Below are 18,161 nucleotides of genomic sequence, written 5' to 3' on the forward strand. Positions count from 1 at the left end.
AAAAAAAAAAATTAAAAATCACTTGTGGTACTCCTGAAACTAAAATTCCATAACTACTTAAATGTCAGATTCAGTAAGATAAGATTTAGGTACAGAAAATGAGCCTTATAACAATCATCTCACCCCACTGATTTTGATAAGCATCACAGTTTTGAAATATCTTCTGTTGTGGGGATTTTAAATAGGTAAAGTGCTTCCACAGAAGAGAAGCATTGAATGACCTGGAGGCAGTAGCAGCCTCAGGTGTAATGGGAGTAGGTTCTTTCTTTGAGCAAACAAAAAAAGTTGCAGGTCCGCTTAGTGGAGTTTATAAAGTGGTTATCTCAGGTCATACAAAAAAACTTAATTCAAACTGAATTAAAGTTACTGATATCAGGCCAGTATCCATAAAATACATCAGAGAGAGCATAGGTAGAACTTTCAAGGATATAGATCTAAGAGATGTCTTTAATAGCCCAGAAAATACAAGGCAAAAATAAATTGAGAATAATGAAACAAATAATTTTAAACAAAATAAGTAACTAGGGTCAAAATTAAGACATTCAACTAAAAGAAATAAAATATTCACTAAATACACCTGACAAAGGACTAGTATCAAAAAAGTATAAAGCACTAAAAAAAAAAAAAAAAGTAAATAAACAATTCTACCAAAAAATTAGAAGGGGATATGAACAGACATCCCAAAACAAAATATGAATAGCCAATAGAAATATTAAAATGTGTTTTTCATCACTTATGAGAAAAATATAAGTCAAAAATAAAATACCAGTTCACATCAGTAAGAATTGTCTCTATTTAAAAAAAACACCAAAATATACAAAACAGAAAGCAGAGATTCTGAGAAAAAGTAATTCTTATTCACTATTGGTGGGAATGTAAAAAGGTTGTTCATTCTATATAATATAAAGATAGCTCCAAAGATTAATAATAAATCTAATTTTATCCTGATTTTAATTACTAGTATCTATACCATGAATACAAAAACAAACTTTAAATGATATATACACACCTATGCTTATAACAATACTGTTAATAGCCATGATATGGAAATAAACCAAGAGTCCAAGGTCAGATGTGTGGCTAAAGTAGTTGTGGTACCCATACACGCACAACACACATACACCTCAGCTATATTAGGATGAACCCCTTGCCTTTCACAACAGCTTGACTGAAGTAAAAGGAGTGAAAAGGAGGTAATATTAAGCAAAATTCATCAGAGGGAAAAGGACAAAAGCCAAATAAAATTATTCATATGTTACATAAATAAAGCAAAGGAATATATGTAAAATATGAAAATTATATAAATATAAACCATGAACCTGGTCTATGAACAGAGAACTGAAGTTACAAAGGTAGGGCAAGGAAGGAAGAGGCACATTAAAAAGTGATACTAGGAAGAAAGGGGAGTCCTGGACAAAATTTTGCACTGTAATCATGAAAATAAAATATTGTAACCAAGTTATTCTAACTATAATAAAATACATGACTTGATTCTTTTTTCCTGAAATAAAATTTACTAATCTGTGTCAAAGATAAGGCTAAAAAGTGTAGACGTTAAGGAAACTGCCTTCGATCCTGCCAATCCTGATTTCACATAATACATATGCTCATTAGATTCCTTCTTCATCATTAGAGCCTCTATGTTCTTTTATTAACAAGTTGTTCAACAATGATATTAACACCAATTGTGAAAGCTGAGACAATGTAGTACCTTCCCAGCTCAGTTATGATCCCATTCGAATGGGAGGAAAAAAAAATACATGTCAATTGCTAGGTTGATAACATTGGTGATAACCTTGGTACCATGTAAGGTCCCCTCTGTAAGCCAATACTCAGGTCACACCTGAGTATAGAGTAAGGATGAGTACCCTTAAGTACAAAAACAAATGAAAACATTACAAACCCAACAGAAAAACTTGTTCTTTACAAAACAAAAAAGAAAGAAAATACTCAACAAAATAGCCTGCATACAAGATATTTACTAATTGAGAAAAGGGCAATCTAGTTAGAAGCTATTAATAGAAAAGCAATACAGAAGCTTAAAGGTTTATTTGTTTATTTAATTACTCTATAGCAAACTACCTTATGGAATAGATATCACTACAATTAATTTTATTATAATATTTTTCAAATGTGCTTAAAGGGTAGCTTAATTTCCTTAATGTAAGAAATGTCAAATTAATGTTACTTATAATTTAAAGTAAAGATTAAATTTTACTGGTCATTGAAATGCTTAAAAAGTAAGTTTAAATTAGGCAGGTCACAGAGAGCACAAAAGGCTAGAACACATTTGTTGAATTAAGAGGCCTGTCTCAAATACAGGCATAGGGTGAGTGAGGAGGGGGATGGCAGGTATTGGTGGTGGGAAGGTTGCACTGGTGAATGGGGGTGTTATTTTTTATAAATGAAAACAAACTACAAACCTGTATGTAATTACGATGCTTAAATAAAAATATTAATTAAAAATTGAGAGGCCGAAGTTAGCTTCTTATTATACCACATAGTCACCTGAGCATTAGCCAGGGCAATCACAAGCAACCTGAGAACAGTCTCTATCAGGGGTCTTAAACTCGCAGCCCGCGGGCCATTTGCGGCCCTCCGTACAACATTTGTGGCCCTGCCCTAGAGGAATCTTTTTTTGTTTTGTTTTAGTTGTTTGGGTCACACCCCCAATGTTCAAGGCTTACTACTGACTTTGCACTCAAGGATTACCCCGACTTTGCCTCCTGTAGTCCCCAGGTAAATTGAGTTTGAGACCCCTGCAAGCACTGCAGCATTTACTTTCAGCCCTCCTACCAAATATTTCTAAAGGAAAATGTTCATTAAAATCAAATTTAAAGGGTGCTGTTTTCCACATATATCATTTCCTCTTAGAGAGTGGGAGGAACAAATTTCTAGGAACTGGCTTTATGAGCACCCCTGCTTCACACAGTCACACAGATCACCAGTACTGTTGTGGTGGTGGATTAATCATGCTTTATTTCAAGAATTGAACTAAAACTTGAGGAGGAGACTATAAAAAATAAATTTTCACTAATTACAAATAACTTTAAAAACAAACCAAAACTATAAAACTTAAGAAATCAATTGGATAAGAATTTTCAGTGCTGGAGTGAGTGAGAAATGGCTGCATGTGGGGGTTTTCAGGCAGAGTGCTGATTGCTCTACCTGCAGAGTCACCACCGGGCTGTGCTTCTTCTGAGGAACTGAGCACTGGAAGGGAGCCCTGTCCTACCCTTCTCTGTCTTTCCTGAACTCTGGAAGCTCTCCTCAGAGCCCTGGGAAGCTAACCCCAAAGAAACTACATTCGGGAGCTACCAAGCGAGCCAGTGAGTGAGTGAGAAATGGCTGCATGTGGGGGTTTTCAGGCAGAGTGCTGATTGCTCTACCTGCAGAGTCTCCACCGGGCTGTGCTTCTTCTGAGGAACTGAGCACCGGAAGGGAGCCCTGTCCTACCCTTCTCTGTCTTTCCTGAACTCTGGAAGCTCTCCTCAGAGCCCTGGGAAGCGAACCCCAAAGAAACTACATTCGGAAGCTACCCAGCGAGCCAGTGAGTGAGTGAGAAATGGCTGCATGTGGGGGTTTCCAGGCAGAGTGCTGATTGCTCTACTTGCAGAGTCTCCACCTGGCTGTGCTTCTTCTGAGGAACTGAGCACCAGAAGGGAGCCCTGTCCTACCCTTCTCTGTCTTTCCTGAACTCTGGAAGCTCTCCTCAGAGCCCTGGGAAGCGAACCCCAAAGAAACTACATTTGGAAGCTACCCAGCAAACCAGAAACTGAGCACCTGAAGGGAGCCCGGTCCTACTCTTCTCTGTCTTTCCTGAACTCTGGAAGCTCTCCTCAGAGCCCTGGGAAGCGAACCCCAAAGAAACTACATTCGGGAGCTACCCAGCGAGCCAGTGAGTGAGTAAGAAATGGCTGGATGTGGGGGTTTCCAGGCAGAGTGCTGATTGCTCTACCTGCAGAGTCTCCACCCGGCTGTGCTTCTTCTAAGGAAACTGAGCACCGGAAGGGAGCCCTGTCCTACCCTTCTCTGTCTTTCCTGAACTCTGGAAGCTCTCCTCAGAGCCCTGGGAAGCGAACCCCAAAGAAACTACATTCGGAAGCTACCCAGCGAGCCAGTGACTCTCCTCAGAGTCCTGGGAAGTGAACCCCAAAAATACAGCATTCTGAAGCTGCCCAGCGAGCGAGTGAAAACTACGCCTGACCAGTGGGGCCCGACTGTGAAAAACTGTGTGTGTCTCTCTGCTATCCTGTTGCGTGAACCTCCTGAGAGTGGGCTGAAAAGAGGCTCCAGAAGGCACTTAGCTCCACTTCGCTACGCAGCCGTGCGCTCTTTCTAAAAAAAGAACACCATCACAAGAAGAAAAAAACCACACTAAGAACTGTGCTGGATCACAGAAGCAAGAATTTCTCTCCAGACTGTCTTCTCTGCTGCGTGCTTGGGCTTAAGATTTGATCCTGTGTGAGGCTTCATCCACGGAGGACTCCCCTACCTTGGAGGCAAGTCGGCCCATCCAGAAAGGGCAGAGCCAGAGAAGTGTGTTGCCTGCATCATATAACCAATGAATACCACCACAACACGTAGAAAAACCCACAATACAAGTGTGACAATGGGGAAACAACGCAGGCCAGCATCAGACATAGAGAATGAAGATGACAATTCTGATGACCAGTTAACGACCAACCAACTAATCAATATCTCAGATAAGGACTTTAGAGTAGCAATATGGAATATACTCAAAGAACTCAAAGAAACCATGAATAGAATAGAACAGAACACTAATAAGAATCAAGAAAATATGAAGACAGAAATCACAAAACTCCAAACTGAAATAACATGTCAAATAACAGGCCTGAAAAAATCAGTAAACGAAGTGAATGACAAAATGGATAAGCTCTGGGACAGGGTATCAGAAGCTGAGAATAGACTTGGTGCTGTGGAAGATGAGATACATAACAATTCCATACAACAGGAGAGATTGGAAAAAAAAACTTAAAACAAATGAACAGACAATGGAAAAATTAGTCAAAGAATGGGAACAGATGAAAATAGAGGTCTATGATAAGATCAACAGAAACAACTTAAGAATCATTGGAGTCCCAGAGACCCAGGAAGAAAATTTCCAGGAAGAATCAACGGTCAAGAACATCATTAAAGAGAAACTCCCAGAGCTAAAGAATATATGTGATCAAATCCTGCATGCTCGAAGAGTACCAACCAAAAGAGACCCAAAAAAAATCACCCCAAGACACATCCTAATCACAATGACAAATTCCACAGATAGAGACAGAATTCTGAAAACAGCAAGATCTAAAGGGGAAATTACATTCAAGCAAGCATCCTTGAGATTTACAGCAGACCTGTCACCAGAAACACTAAATGCCAGAAAGCAGTGGTGGGATATTGTGACAAGACTGAATGAAATGAATGCTTCACCTAGAATACTGTACCCAGCAAAACTCACTTTCCGGTTTGATGGAAGAATACATGGTTTCACAGACAAAAAACAGCTCAGAAACTTTACAGACTCAAAACCAGTCTTAAGAGAAAAACTGAAAGATCTAATCTAAGACAAGACTGACCAAAAGACACACCAAATTTCGATATAAAGATGGCATTAAATCCCAGGACAATTCTTTCTCTCAACGTCAATGGACTAAATGCACCAGTTAAGAGACACAGAGTGGCTAAATGGATCAAAAAACTCAATCCAACCTTCTGCTGCCTACAAGAAACGCACCTGAATAGTCAGAACAAACATAGACTCAAAATAAAAGGCTGGAGAAAAGTTATCCAAGCAAACAACACCCATAAAAAAGCTGGAGTGGCCATACTAATATCAGATAATGCAAACTTTATACTCAGGAAGGTTGTAAGGGACAAAGATGGATATTTTATATTAATCAAGGGGTATGTAGAGCAGGAAGAAATAACTCTCCTAAACATATATGCACCAAATGAGGGGCCAGCAAAATATTTAAAACAACTGTTGACAAATCTGAAAAACAATATCAATAACAACACAATAATTGTGGGGGACCTCAACACTGCTTTGTCAACACTGGATAGGTCAACCAGACTGAAACCCAACAAGAATATACTAGACCTGAGGAGAGAAATGGAAGAAAGAGGCCTAGTGGATATATATAGGACACTCCATCCCCAGAAACCTGGATACACATTCTTCTCCAATGTACATGGGACATTCTCCAGGATAGACTACATGCTGGCACATAAAACATACCTCCATAAGATCAAGAGGATAGAAATTTTGCAGACTACCTTCGCTGACCACAAGGCTCTGAAATTATTTGTGAATTCCAAAGGGACTCAGAAGAAAAACTTTAACACCTGGAAGTTAAACAGCCTCATACTCAATAACCAGTGGGTCCGAGATGAAATCAAGAAGGAAATCAAAAGGTTCCTGGAAACAAATGACAATAAAGACACAAACTATCAGAACTTATGGGACACAGCAAAAGCAGTACTGAGAGGAAAATTTATAGCTTAGCAAGCACACATCAGGAAGGAAGAAGGAGCTTACCTGAGTAGCTTAATGACACAGCTAATAGAAATAGAAAGTACTCAACAAAAGGACCCAAAAATAGGAAGACAGAAGGAAATAACAAAGCTGAGAGCAGAAATCAACGAAGTGGAAACCCAAAAAACAATCCGAAAGATCAACGAAAGCAGAAGTTGGTTCTTCGAAAAAATAAACAAGATTGATAGACCACTGGCAAACCTAACAAAGAAAGAGAGAGAGAGAAACTTGATAACTCCTATCAGGAATGAAAAAGGAGAGATCACTACTGATATGACAGAGATTCAAAGGGTAATCAGAAACTACTTTGAGAAACTCTATGCCACTAAAAATGAGAACCTGGAAGAAATGGATAAATTCTTGGACTCTTATAATCTTCCACGGTTGAAAGAAGAGGATGTAGCATATCTAAACACCCCCATCACCATTGATGAAATAAAAATGGTAATCAAAAGTCTGCCCAAAAACAAAGGCCCAGGCCCAGATGGATTCACTTATGAATTTTATCAAACTTTCCAAGAGGAACTACTACCAATCCTGGCAAGACTCTTTCATGAAATTGAACAAGTGGAAACACTCCCAAATAGCTTTTATGAAGCCAACATCACCTTGGTACCTAAACCAGACAGAGATGCTACGAAAAAAGAAAATTACAGACCAATATCGCTGATGAATGCAGATGCAAAGATCCTCAACAAAATCCTGGCAAATAGGATTCAATACCTCATTAAGAAGATCATCCACTACGATCAAGTAGGTTTCATCCCAGGAATGCAAGGATGGTTTAACATCCGTAAGTCTATCAACATAATACACAACATCAACAACAAGAAAAATAAAAACCACATGATTATATCAATAGATGCAGAGAAAGCATTTGACAAGGTCCAACACCCATTCTTGATCAAAACTCTCAGCAAGATGGGAATGGAAGGAACCTTTCTCAATATAGTTAAGGCCATCTACCACAAGCCAGTGGCAAATATTATCCTCAATGGAGAAAAACTAAAAGCCTTCCCTCTAAATTCTGGCACAAGACAAGGCTGTCCTCTCTCACCACTCCTATTCAACATAGCACTGGAAGTACTTGCTATAGCGATTAAGCAAGAAAAAGATATCAAGGGAATCCAGATAGGAAAGGAAGAAGTCAAGCTCTCACTGTTTGCAGATGACATGATGCTCTACTTAGAAAACCCTAAAGACTCTACCAAAAAGCTTCTAGAAACAATAGACTCATATAGCAAGGTGGCAGGCTACAAAATTAACACACAAAAATCAATGGCCTTTCTATACACCAATAGTAATAAGGAAGAAATAGACATTAAGAAAACAACCCCATTCACAATAGTGCCACACAAACTCAAATATCTTGGAATCAACTTGACTAAAAATGTGAACGACCTATACAAAGAAAACTATAAAACTCTGCTCCAAGAAATAAGAGAGGACACGCGGAAATGGAAACGCATACCTTGCTCATGGATTGGCAGGATTAACATCATCAAAATGGCAATACTCCCCAAGGCGTTATACAGATTCAACGCTATCCCTCTAAAGATACCTATGACATTCTTCAAAGAGGTAGATCAGGCACTTTTGAAATTTGTTTGCAACAATAAACACCCTAGAATAGCTAAAGCAATCATTGGGAAAAAGAATATGGGAGGAATTATTTTCCCCAACTTTAATCTTTACTACAAAGCAATAGTTATCAAAACAGCATGGTATTGGAATAAGGACAGACCCTCAGATCAGTGGAATAGGCTTGAATACTCAGAAAATGTTCCGCAGACATACAATCACCTAATTTTTGATAAAGGAGCAGGAAATCCTAAATGGAGCAAGGAAAGCCTCTTCAACAAGTGGTGTTGGCACAACTGGCTAGCCACTTGCAAAAAATTGAACTTAGACCCCCAGCTAACATCATGTACGAAGGTAAAATCCAAATGGATTAAAGACCTCGATATCCGACCCCAAACCATAAGATATATAGAACAACACATAGGCAAAACTCTCCAGGACATTGAGACTTCAGGCATCTTCAAGGAGGAAACTGCACTCTCCAAGCAAGTGAAAACAGAGATTAACAGATGGGAATATATTAAGTTGAGAAGCTTCTGCACCTCAAAGGAAATAGTGCCCAGGATACAAGAGCCACCCACTGAGTGGGAGAATCTATTCACCCAATACCCATCAGACAAAGGGCTAATCTCCAAAATATACAAGGCACTGACAGAAATTTACAAGAAAAAAACATCTAATCCCATCAAAAAATGGGGAGAAGAAATGAACAGACACTTTGACAAAGAAGCAATACAAATGGCCAAAAGACACATGAAGAAATGCTCCACATCACTAATCATCAGAGAAATGCAAATCAAAACAACAATGAGATACCACCTCACACCACAGAGAATGGCACACATCACAAAGAATGAGAACAAACAGTGCTGGCGGGGATGTGGAGAGAAAGGAACCCTTATCCACTGCTGGTGGGAATGCCATCTAGTTCAACCTTTATGGAAAGCAATATGGAGATTCCTCCAAAAACTGGAAATCGAGCTCCCATATGATCCAGCTATACCACTCTTAGGAATATACCCTAAGAACACAAAAATACAATACAAAAATCCCTTCCTTACACCTATATTCATTGCAGCACTATTTACCATAGCAAGACTCTGGAAACAACCAAGATGCCCTTCAACAGACGAATGGCTAAAGAAACTGTGGTACATATACACAATGGAATATTATGCAGCTGTCAGGAGGGATGAAGTCATGAAATTTTCCTATACATGGATGTACACAGAATCTATTATGCTGAGTGAAATAAGTCAGAGAGAGAGAGAGAGAGAGAAAAACGCAGAATGGTCTCACTCATCTATGGGTTTTAAGAAAAATGAAAGACATTCTTGCAATAATAAATTTCAGACACAAAAGAGAAAAGAGCTGGAAGTTCCAGCTCACCTCAGGAAGCTCACCACAAAGAGTGATGAGTTTAGTTAGAGAAATAACTACATTTTGAACTGTCCTAATATTGAGAATGTATGAGGGAAATTTAGAGCCTGTTTAGGGTACAGGCGGGGGTTGGGTGGGGAGGAGGGAGATTTGGGACTTGGGTGATGGGAATGCTGCACTGGTGATGGGTGGTGTTCCTTTTATAACTGAAACCCAAACACAATCATGTATGTAATCAAGGTGTTTAAATAAAAAAAATAGTAAAAAAAAAATTTCTAGGAACTGGAGCTTATCACTAATAATTAAAAAGTTTTACTGCTTGAGATAGTTCCTAATTCTTAGACAAGGCAAGTCTATCTTTAAGAACAGTAAAAACTCTATCATGGTACCAGGGTATAAGATGAGATGCCATGCTTGAGTCAGTCATTTTACTTTGTACGTAATAATCTTTCACTTACTGTACTTAAGAGAAAGGTCTAAGTATTTTTAAAAATGAGTAAGATTTCAGGGGCCAGAGAGATAGTATAATGTTAAGTTGCTTGCCTAGCATGTGGCAGACCCATGGTTCAATTCCCAGCACCTCACGTGTATAGTTCTCCAAGCACAACCAAGAATTATCCCGAACACAGAGCTAGGAGTTATGGCTAACCAGTGTAGCTCAAAACAAACCAAAAAAAATTAATTCTCTTTATGAAGTTACATCATATCATTTTTATCACGGCATAAAAATACATGTTCTCTTTAGGAGTGTTTAGTATTGACTTACACTTGTAAACTCTCTAACATGTCATTAATTTATTTCCTCATGAATTTGCTGATGCCATTCTGTTTCTCCTTCAGGGAATAAAATATCCAAAAGTGCAGGAAAACAGTTTCTGGTTCCCAACATTGAGAACTCTTACCCGTCAGTATATAGTATGACAATGTCATGAAATTTCTCTCTCCTCAAGATATCTGAATTTTGCAAATACTGCCTTTCAGTCTTATAGTATCAGACGTTCTCAAAATTCTTATAACATTTACTTTGTTTACTATCTCAATATTAGAAATAATGAGATCAAATATTACATGCCACAACGGTCCCCTTCTGTGCTCCCATCTTTTGTATTTTGAGGATCTTGCTAGGACTTCACCCTAGTCAGAGCAAAGTGATTCAATAAATCCCTTGAAGACCACTAATTTATTAAACCTACTACTTAAATATACAGAACATAAAATGAACAAATTATTTTTCTTGTTTATAAGTAGTACTTTCAAAAAGTTACATTTGAACTACTCTTTTACCAATGCTAAATTAACATTTTCCATACTCAAAGAAAGCATAATTCATCATTTGGTGAATAGAAATACCTGTAAGATGGTCCTACAGGTAAAAACTGAAAGCCTTGCTAAACATTTTTGTGTGCAAAGGTACTTAGAAAACCAACTTTTCATAAATTGATTCATTTTCATAGTCTCTAAGTACCATATCCTGTATTATCTTTACAAGTTTCCCGAGAAGACTGTTAAAACATAGCTTTTCAGGTTATACCTTTGAATACTAAGCCTGAAATATGTCCCAGAACTTTTATTTCATAATTTTTATTTTATACATATTTTGTTTGGAGACACCTTGGGGTGGTCAGGGTTTACTCCTGGCTCTGCACTAAACGATCACTCCTGGTGGTTTTGGGGGCTTTGAGGGATACAGGGTCTGATATATGCAAGTAAGAGCCTTCACCCCTGGACTATCTCTGGACCAGACATTTATTTCCAACCCACTCTTCGTGTGACTCCTATGCAAACAAGTTCAGAGATAAATGTTTTTGATTCTCCTGGTCTGAAAGATTTTTCTTCAAATGATGAAAAAAAGCAAAACCAAAACCACCATATATGTCATGTATTCAAGATACCACCCATCTATTGCTCAAAATCTACTAGACAAGTACCAAGCCTCAGGGAAAAAGTGCTACATGAATTACCTTTACCAGCACTTAATTCCCTACTTCAAAATATCAATATATAAATTCCATTTAACTCCCACCTATTGTACTCGGTAGCTTGGATAATATAATAGAAGCCTAGTGTATACTTGTTTAAAATATTTTTATTAATCGGCGCTGGCCAGGTGGTGCTAGAGGTAAAGTGTCTGCCTTGCAAGCGCTAGCCAAGGAAGGGCCGCGGTTCGAGTGGTTCGATCCCCCGGCGTCCCATATGGTTCCCCCAAGCCAGGGGCAATTTCTGAGCACTTAGCCAGGAGTAACCCCTGAGCATCAAACGAGTGTGGCCCGAAAAACCAAAAAAATTATTTTTATTAATCTACTGTAGTGTTCTAAAATAAAGTATATGTTATGGCAAGAAGTTTGGCACAGGAATCATAACATAAAGAGATACATCACAGAAATGTTGTTAATGGCTTTCTCTTAGCTAAGTTATGTGACCACTAAGGTCTCAACTCTTTGGAGACTGAGGACACTGTTAAGGCAAAATTACACACAGGTCCTTTCGATCCCAAAAACTTTTGTGATTATCATGGCAAAGTATGCCTGAAATCCTTTTATGAACACTTTTCTTTTCAATCCAAGCATCTTAATTAAAGAAAAAAAGACAGAAAAGAGCATATTTTAAGAAGGAAAAAGCCAACCCAAGATAAGCAATACACAATGGCAGTGGTTGAAGGGAGGACTTCAGAAGATGGGACAACTATTTAGCTAAAAGAAGTGAAAAAGGATACATCAAAGTGAGTGCTCCTTGTGCATATGTGCAAAGCTAAGACTAAACATTGATTTGTAAGGTAAAAGCCAGTCTGGCTACAATGAAGAGCAATACTAATACTTGCGATCATAAATTAAGTTTAATAATATACAGTAAAACCAGGAAAGTACAAAATTTGGAGTGAGAAGTAATGAAAGAGGAAATAATGTTTTTGAAAGGTTAGTCTGACAGTCCACCACAGGTTAAACTATAGGAAAGAATGCAAAGAATTTACAGGATTAAAAATAAGTAAATAAAATTAATGTATTAGCATTCATTGCCTTGTGCATGCAATCAATACTATCTTACAGAAAATAATGTGAAAAAAAAACCTATGAATTTATATTTATATTTATATTCTCTGATCCTGAAATTCTAGTTCTGAAAGCCTAAGGAAATAAGCTGTGAACTCTAAAAATCTCAGATCAAGATGTTGGAAACAAACATAAAATGTTTAATTGAAATTAGTCAGGAAACATAAATACACAGGAAGGGCAGACAAAAAATGTTCTCATGTAGGGCCGGAGTAGTGGTGCTAGTGGTAAGGCGTCTATTGCCTTGCTCGTGCTAGCCTAGGACAGACCGCTGGTCGATCCTCCGGGCATCCCATATGGTCCCCCAAGCAAGGAGCGATTTCTGAGCGCATAGCCAGGAGTAACCCCTGAGTGTTACCGAGTGTGGCTCAAAAACCAAAAAAAAAAAAAAAAAAGTTCCCAAGTAATCATTGGAAAATGATCTACTTTGCCTCTCAGAGAAAGTGGGACAAAGGGAGATTCCAGCTGGTTATCTGATATCTTTACAGGAACCAAATGGAGGAGAAGAAAGGTGTAGTCTGCTCATACCTACTCCCCACCCCCCATTTCAGAAAATCAGAAAAGTAGCAGATGTCACATTATAAAAGCCACAATGCTTTTACTGCTCTTCTTTTCATGTATTCTGCGACATCTGGACCCTGAAGAGATGGCCAAGCAATGGATAGTGAGAAAACACTACTATCAATACAAGCCATGGACATTCATTCTATAGTGACCTATTTCCCTTGCTTTTCTATTTTCTTGTGGCTCTTACTACAAAAAAACTTATAGCAAAGCACTGACTCAGAATAAAGAGAATAGTTGTTTCTGTAATGAAGAGAAACAGCACATTTGGGAATGAACCATCTTCAGCAACTATTCCATATTCTTAAATGTAGTTCAGAATACCAAAAATATGATACATTAGCAGCAACCCCGGGAATACATTGAAGTTGAGATATTCCACAAAAATCTATACGAGAGAATACAAAATTTAAATGTCTACCGAAGAGCACTTGGTTGATGCTTTAAAGTGTTATTAATAGCTTAATCACTGTGACACCCAAAAGTATATATGGATAAATAAGGATAATTAGAAAAAGTATATTTAAAAGACAATGATAAAGCAAGTTCAAGTATTTGTGATATTATCATATATTATGAATCTACAGTTTCCTTTAAATTTAAACAGAGTAACCAGTTAATTTTCTGTTTCAAAGATGAATCTTGTACCAAACATTTCTTTTTATCTCTTTTTTTTGTTTTTGGCCACACCCAGTGACACTCAGGGGTTACTCCTGGCTCTGCACTCAGAAATCATAGGGGACCATATGGGACGCCAGGGTATCGAACCAAGGTCCATACTGATCAGCTGCATGCAAGGCAAATGCCCTACTGCTGTGCCATCACTTGGACATTTTCTTGATAAGAAAACATGTCTAATCTTATAACCAAGTATATTTGGAGTCACGGAGTAATTTCTCTTAGATGAGCCAAAGGAGTCATTTCTTCCTATGGTCTAATAAAAATAAAGAATGAGATGTCACCACTATCCAGGGCTAATGAATTACCTTATCTGAAAATTCTAAGAGAGGTAAGTTTTAAGCACAAAGATGACACTGCATTACCAGATACCTGGAAAAATAAACTGAACTTACAGACAAATCTCTAAGCAAGATGGATGCCACAGTCAGCCTTGACTAACTTCCCCTCATCTCTTCAGGCTACATTCTCAGCTGACTTCTTAAATCAAGGGAAGAAAAGTAGTTCCAACTTGAGTCAATTGATAGAGGTTGTCTTGAGCACTACTTTGAAAAATATTTGGGAACTACATCGAGAGTCAGTAAAAAAGAAGGCCATGATTGATTGGTAATGTTTGCACTGGGCAGGAGAGAAAATTGATGATACATGTACGAAGACTTTGCCAGAGGCAACATTTCTTATTTTCTACAGGAAAAGAAGCCTATGCAGAAAATTGGGTTAACTTCATATCCAGGGAAAAAGAAAATAATGTTTTTTTTAATTTACAAAATGGAAAAATATGCACAAAATTTATCTAGTGCTTGCCTTGAACAATAACATGTGATAGAAAAAATAATCTGTGGCTTGTATATTCTATAGAGCTTCTCATCAAATAACTTCTTAGAAGGGTGTCAAACTACAACCCCTGAACTGTGTATCCACGCCTGCCACCACCTGTTTTTGTATAATCCATGAGCTAATAATGAGTTTTTCTATCTTCAAAACCTAAGTAAAATAAAAGTCTATTTTGTGACACTCAAACATTATTAAGAACCCAAGTCTCAGTATCTATAAATGAATCTATATTAAGCCACCATCTCTCCTATTTGGCTGTTTTCAAGGACAGAGGTCAAAAGGCTGATAAAGTCAAACATATTTATTACCTATCCCTTTATAGAACAAGTCTAAAAACCTCTGTGTTAGAAACAGTAGTAGAATGATTCCTTAAGTTACTGGGCAAGTGATTCTACAACAAAAGTAGATTTAATTATGTTGGCATCATAAAATATCTAACAATGTTACTGCTTTCTTTTTATTAAAACAAAAGTGCTATAAAATACCCACAAATTAAGCTTCTGACTGCTAGAAAAGTGTCATTGTGAGCATAGAAGAATAAAAGAATTCTAAGTAGACTATATTATTTTAAATTCCTGTCTTTCAAGAAGGTAAAAAAACATATAAACATACTTTTATTGTTTTGGTCTGAAGTCTCAGTCCATTCAGAGTGTTGATAGCTTTCTCTGCATCCTTAGGGTCAATGTAGTTCACAAAGCCATATCCCAAGCTCTGCCCTAATGAAAGGGAAGGGGAAAAATGCAGATATTAGTTCTACACTGCTAATGACAGATCCACTTTCATTTTGGCATATGGTATATCTAATTCCAGCCTATTTTCTCAATAGTAACAAGAATTTTACATTAATTGCTCTAGAAATCGCATGTAAAGTTTTTTCATCTTCTGTTCACTATATTTGAAAGTTTAAAATCAGTACTCGGCAAAATATTCTTTTAAAATACATACACATCGAAAAAGTTCTCCATCATATATGTCCTGTCTGAGACAGAGCACTCAGCAACAAGACAGCATTAATCTTTATAAACTGTGGGTGCAAATCTCTGCCTAGCAGCTGAGTGGGTTTTATGACACGACTTTGTCAGCTTGTTTTTCTACTCACAAAATGGAAAGACATTAAGGCTTTAATCAAGTATCTATCAGTGTTTCATACATTTTATGGACAAATTTATAGCCATTTTCAATACAATTACTAAATATCTAAAATGAAGAATCATGTGATATATATATACACACAGATGAATGTATTTATGCATTATTTTGGTGGAGAGAACCTTTTCAAACAAGCTGAACCTAAAAATTTTTTGGGGGGGGTCACAACTGGCAGTGCTCAGGGGTTACTCCTGGCTCTATGCTCAGAAATCGCTCCTGGCAGGTTCAGGGAACAAGATGAGATGCCAGGATTTGAACCACAGACCTTCTACATGCAAGGCAAATGCCTTACCTCCAAGCTATTTCTCCAGCCTTGAACCTTACTTTCTAAGTGACTTTTGATAGCATGGATAAGGAAAACTGGCAGTTTTATGCTGAAGAAGTCTCTGTCAATGTAGAAATGGAAGGGAAAAATGTGAAAATAAAAACTATTTCAAAATTTCCTATTACTATTAGTTCTTTTTAATCATCTAAGTCCTCTCATTTATAGTTCTATGATGTTTGACCTGCAAAGAATTAAAGTATCAAGGCATCATAATTAATGAAATACAAAGTAAAACTAGTCATGAAAGTCTTAATTTTTCAAGCCAGGGCCAGTTTTTCCATTTAAGAAAATGAGAAACACTATATATATTAGGTGGTAAATAAACTCTAAAGGTTTATTCCCCTAAAAATCAAGTCAAACCAAACTTGTTTTCCTAGAGTATCTCTAATAAAGATCCAAGTGATCTTTGCTGAATGATATATTTTTAAATATAGTTCATATTAAATGAAGCATTTTTTGGATAGTGCAATATACCTTTAAGTCTAAGTGATAAATTTTATATGTCATTCTGTTCATCTTAATTTCTAATGTGGTTCATTATATATGTAAGCAACTTAATATTTTTCAAAGAAACAGCAGCAAGGAAGCTAAATATTGTACCTAATAATAATGTCGACTTTTGGCTATATTTGGAGATCATTACTATATTTGGGTTTATCACTGCCAACTTATGTTTTCAAAATGTATTTTTACCTGCTTCCATTATAGAGGTGGTAAGCTAAAACGAATTTTTCTCACACATACCAAAGATGTTAGTGCTACGCTTTATTTTTCAAAAGCTGTACATACACAACCATTGTATTTTTAACATTCAGTTTTTTCCTAAGTATACATTTATCATGTATATGCAGTGCATATACATTGTGCCCTCTTAATAAGCACATGAGTTATTGATTAATAATCAAACTAGCTAAATATTTTGCTTGTGCTTAAAAGAAGTTAGGTGAAATGGGATTTGGAGAAAGAAATACAGAGGTTCCAATCTTGCTTCTGCTGTTTATCAAAGGCTCCAATCTTGCTTCTGCTATTTATCAATAGTGTAAGTCTGAAGATACTATTTAACCTGACTCTTAATTTACTTTTTTTTTTTAATTTGGTTTTTGTTTATTGGACCACAGCTGATGACTCTCAGGGGTTACTCCTGGCTCTGGGCTTAGAAATTGCTCATGGCAGGTTCAGGGGACCAGATGGAATTCTGTCCTGGGTCAGCTGCATGCAAGGCAAAAGCCCTACCACTTGTGCTATCATTCTGCCCAACTTCTTATTTCTAAAGTGAAGTTATGTTATAATTCTTACCCAACAACAACGTTGCTGGGCAGTCATGAGAACAATCTACTGAGAAAAGTACATAATTTTAGTAAGAAAATAAAGTCGGGGCCAGGAAGGTGGCGCTAAAGGTAAGGTGTCTGCCTTGCAAGTGCTAGCGTAGGATGGACCAGGGTTCGATCCCCCAGTGTCCCATATGGTCCCCCCAAGCCAGGGTGCATAGCCAGGAGTAATCCCTGAGCGTCAAACGGGTGTGGCCCAACCCCCCCCCCAAAAAAAAAAAAAAAGAAAAAGAAAGTCAAGAAAAATACTATAAATCTAATACATGTTAAGGACTAAAATTTATTCTTTTAGAATTAGGCCAGAAAGATGCCAAAATATAATAGGAAAAAGTAATATTCAAATTGTCAAACTGCTATATTATGATTAAATTAAATTATCAATGTCACCAACAATTTAGATATATTTCTCCAACCTCCTGGCATTACCCTACATTTTTGTACTTTTTAATCAAAGTGGTTTCTCAACCTTGATAGTACATTAAAATTATCATTTTTAAAAATAGTCCCATATTGAGTCCCATACTGAAGAACTTTTACTCTACTGCTCTAATATAAAGCACTACTTCCGGTTTTTAAAAATCCTGGTGACTCTAATAATATGCAAGTCAGTGTATTAAGAGTCAATTTTATGGTGACATGAGGTGTCTCGGAGCCCTGAGAGAGGCCACACACAGATATCCAAGCCTTTTCAGATGCATTTTTGAGATTATTACTAGTTATTTGAGATTAAT

General features: G+C 37.2%; 1 protein-coding gene across 5 annotated transcripts in view; it reads right to left on the bottom strand.

Annotated features, from left to right (window-relative positions):
* The window catches only part of ELAVL2 (ELAV like RNA binding protein 2), a 191,778-nt gene that overhangs the window by 34,287 nt on the left and 139,330 nt on the right, over nt 1–18,161 (bottom strand). For all 5 annotated transcript variants that reach the window (XM_049769377.1, XM_049769380.1, XM_049769378.1 and 2 more), the window contains one exon: nt 15,241–15,344. In XM_049769377.1, coding sequence (XP_049625334.1) covers nt 15,241–15,344 — 104 coding nt within the window. The remainder of the gene's footprint in view (nt 1–15,240; nt 15,345–18,161) is intronic.

This window comes from Suncus etruscus, chromosome 1 (genome assembly GCF_024139225.1).
Source record: "Suncus etruscus isolate mSunEtr1 chromosome 1, mSunEtr1.pri.cur, whole genome shotgun sequence".
Lineage (NCBI taxonomy): Eukaryota > Metazoa > Chordata > Mammalia > Eulipotyphla > Soricidae > Suncus > Suncus etruscus.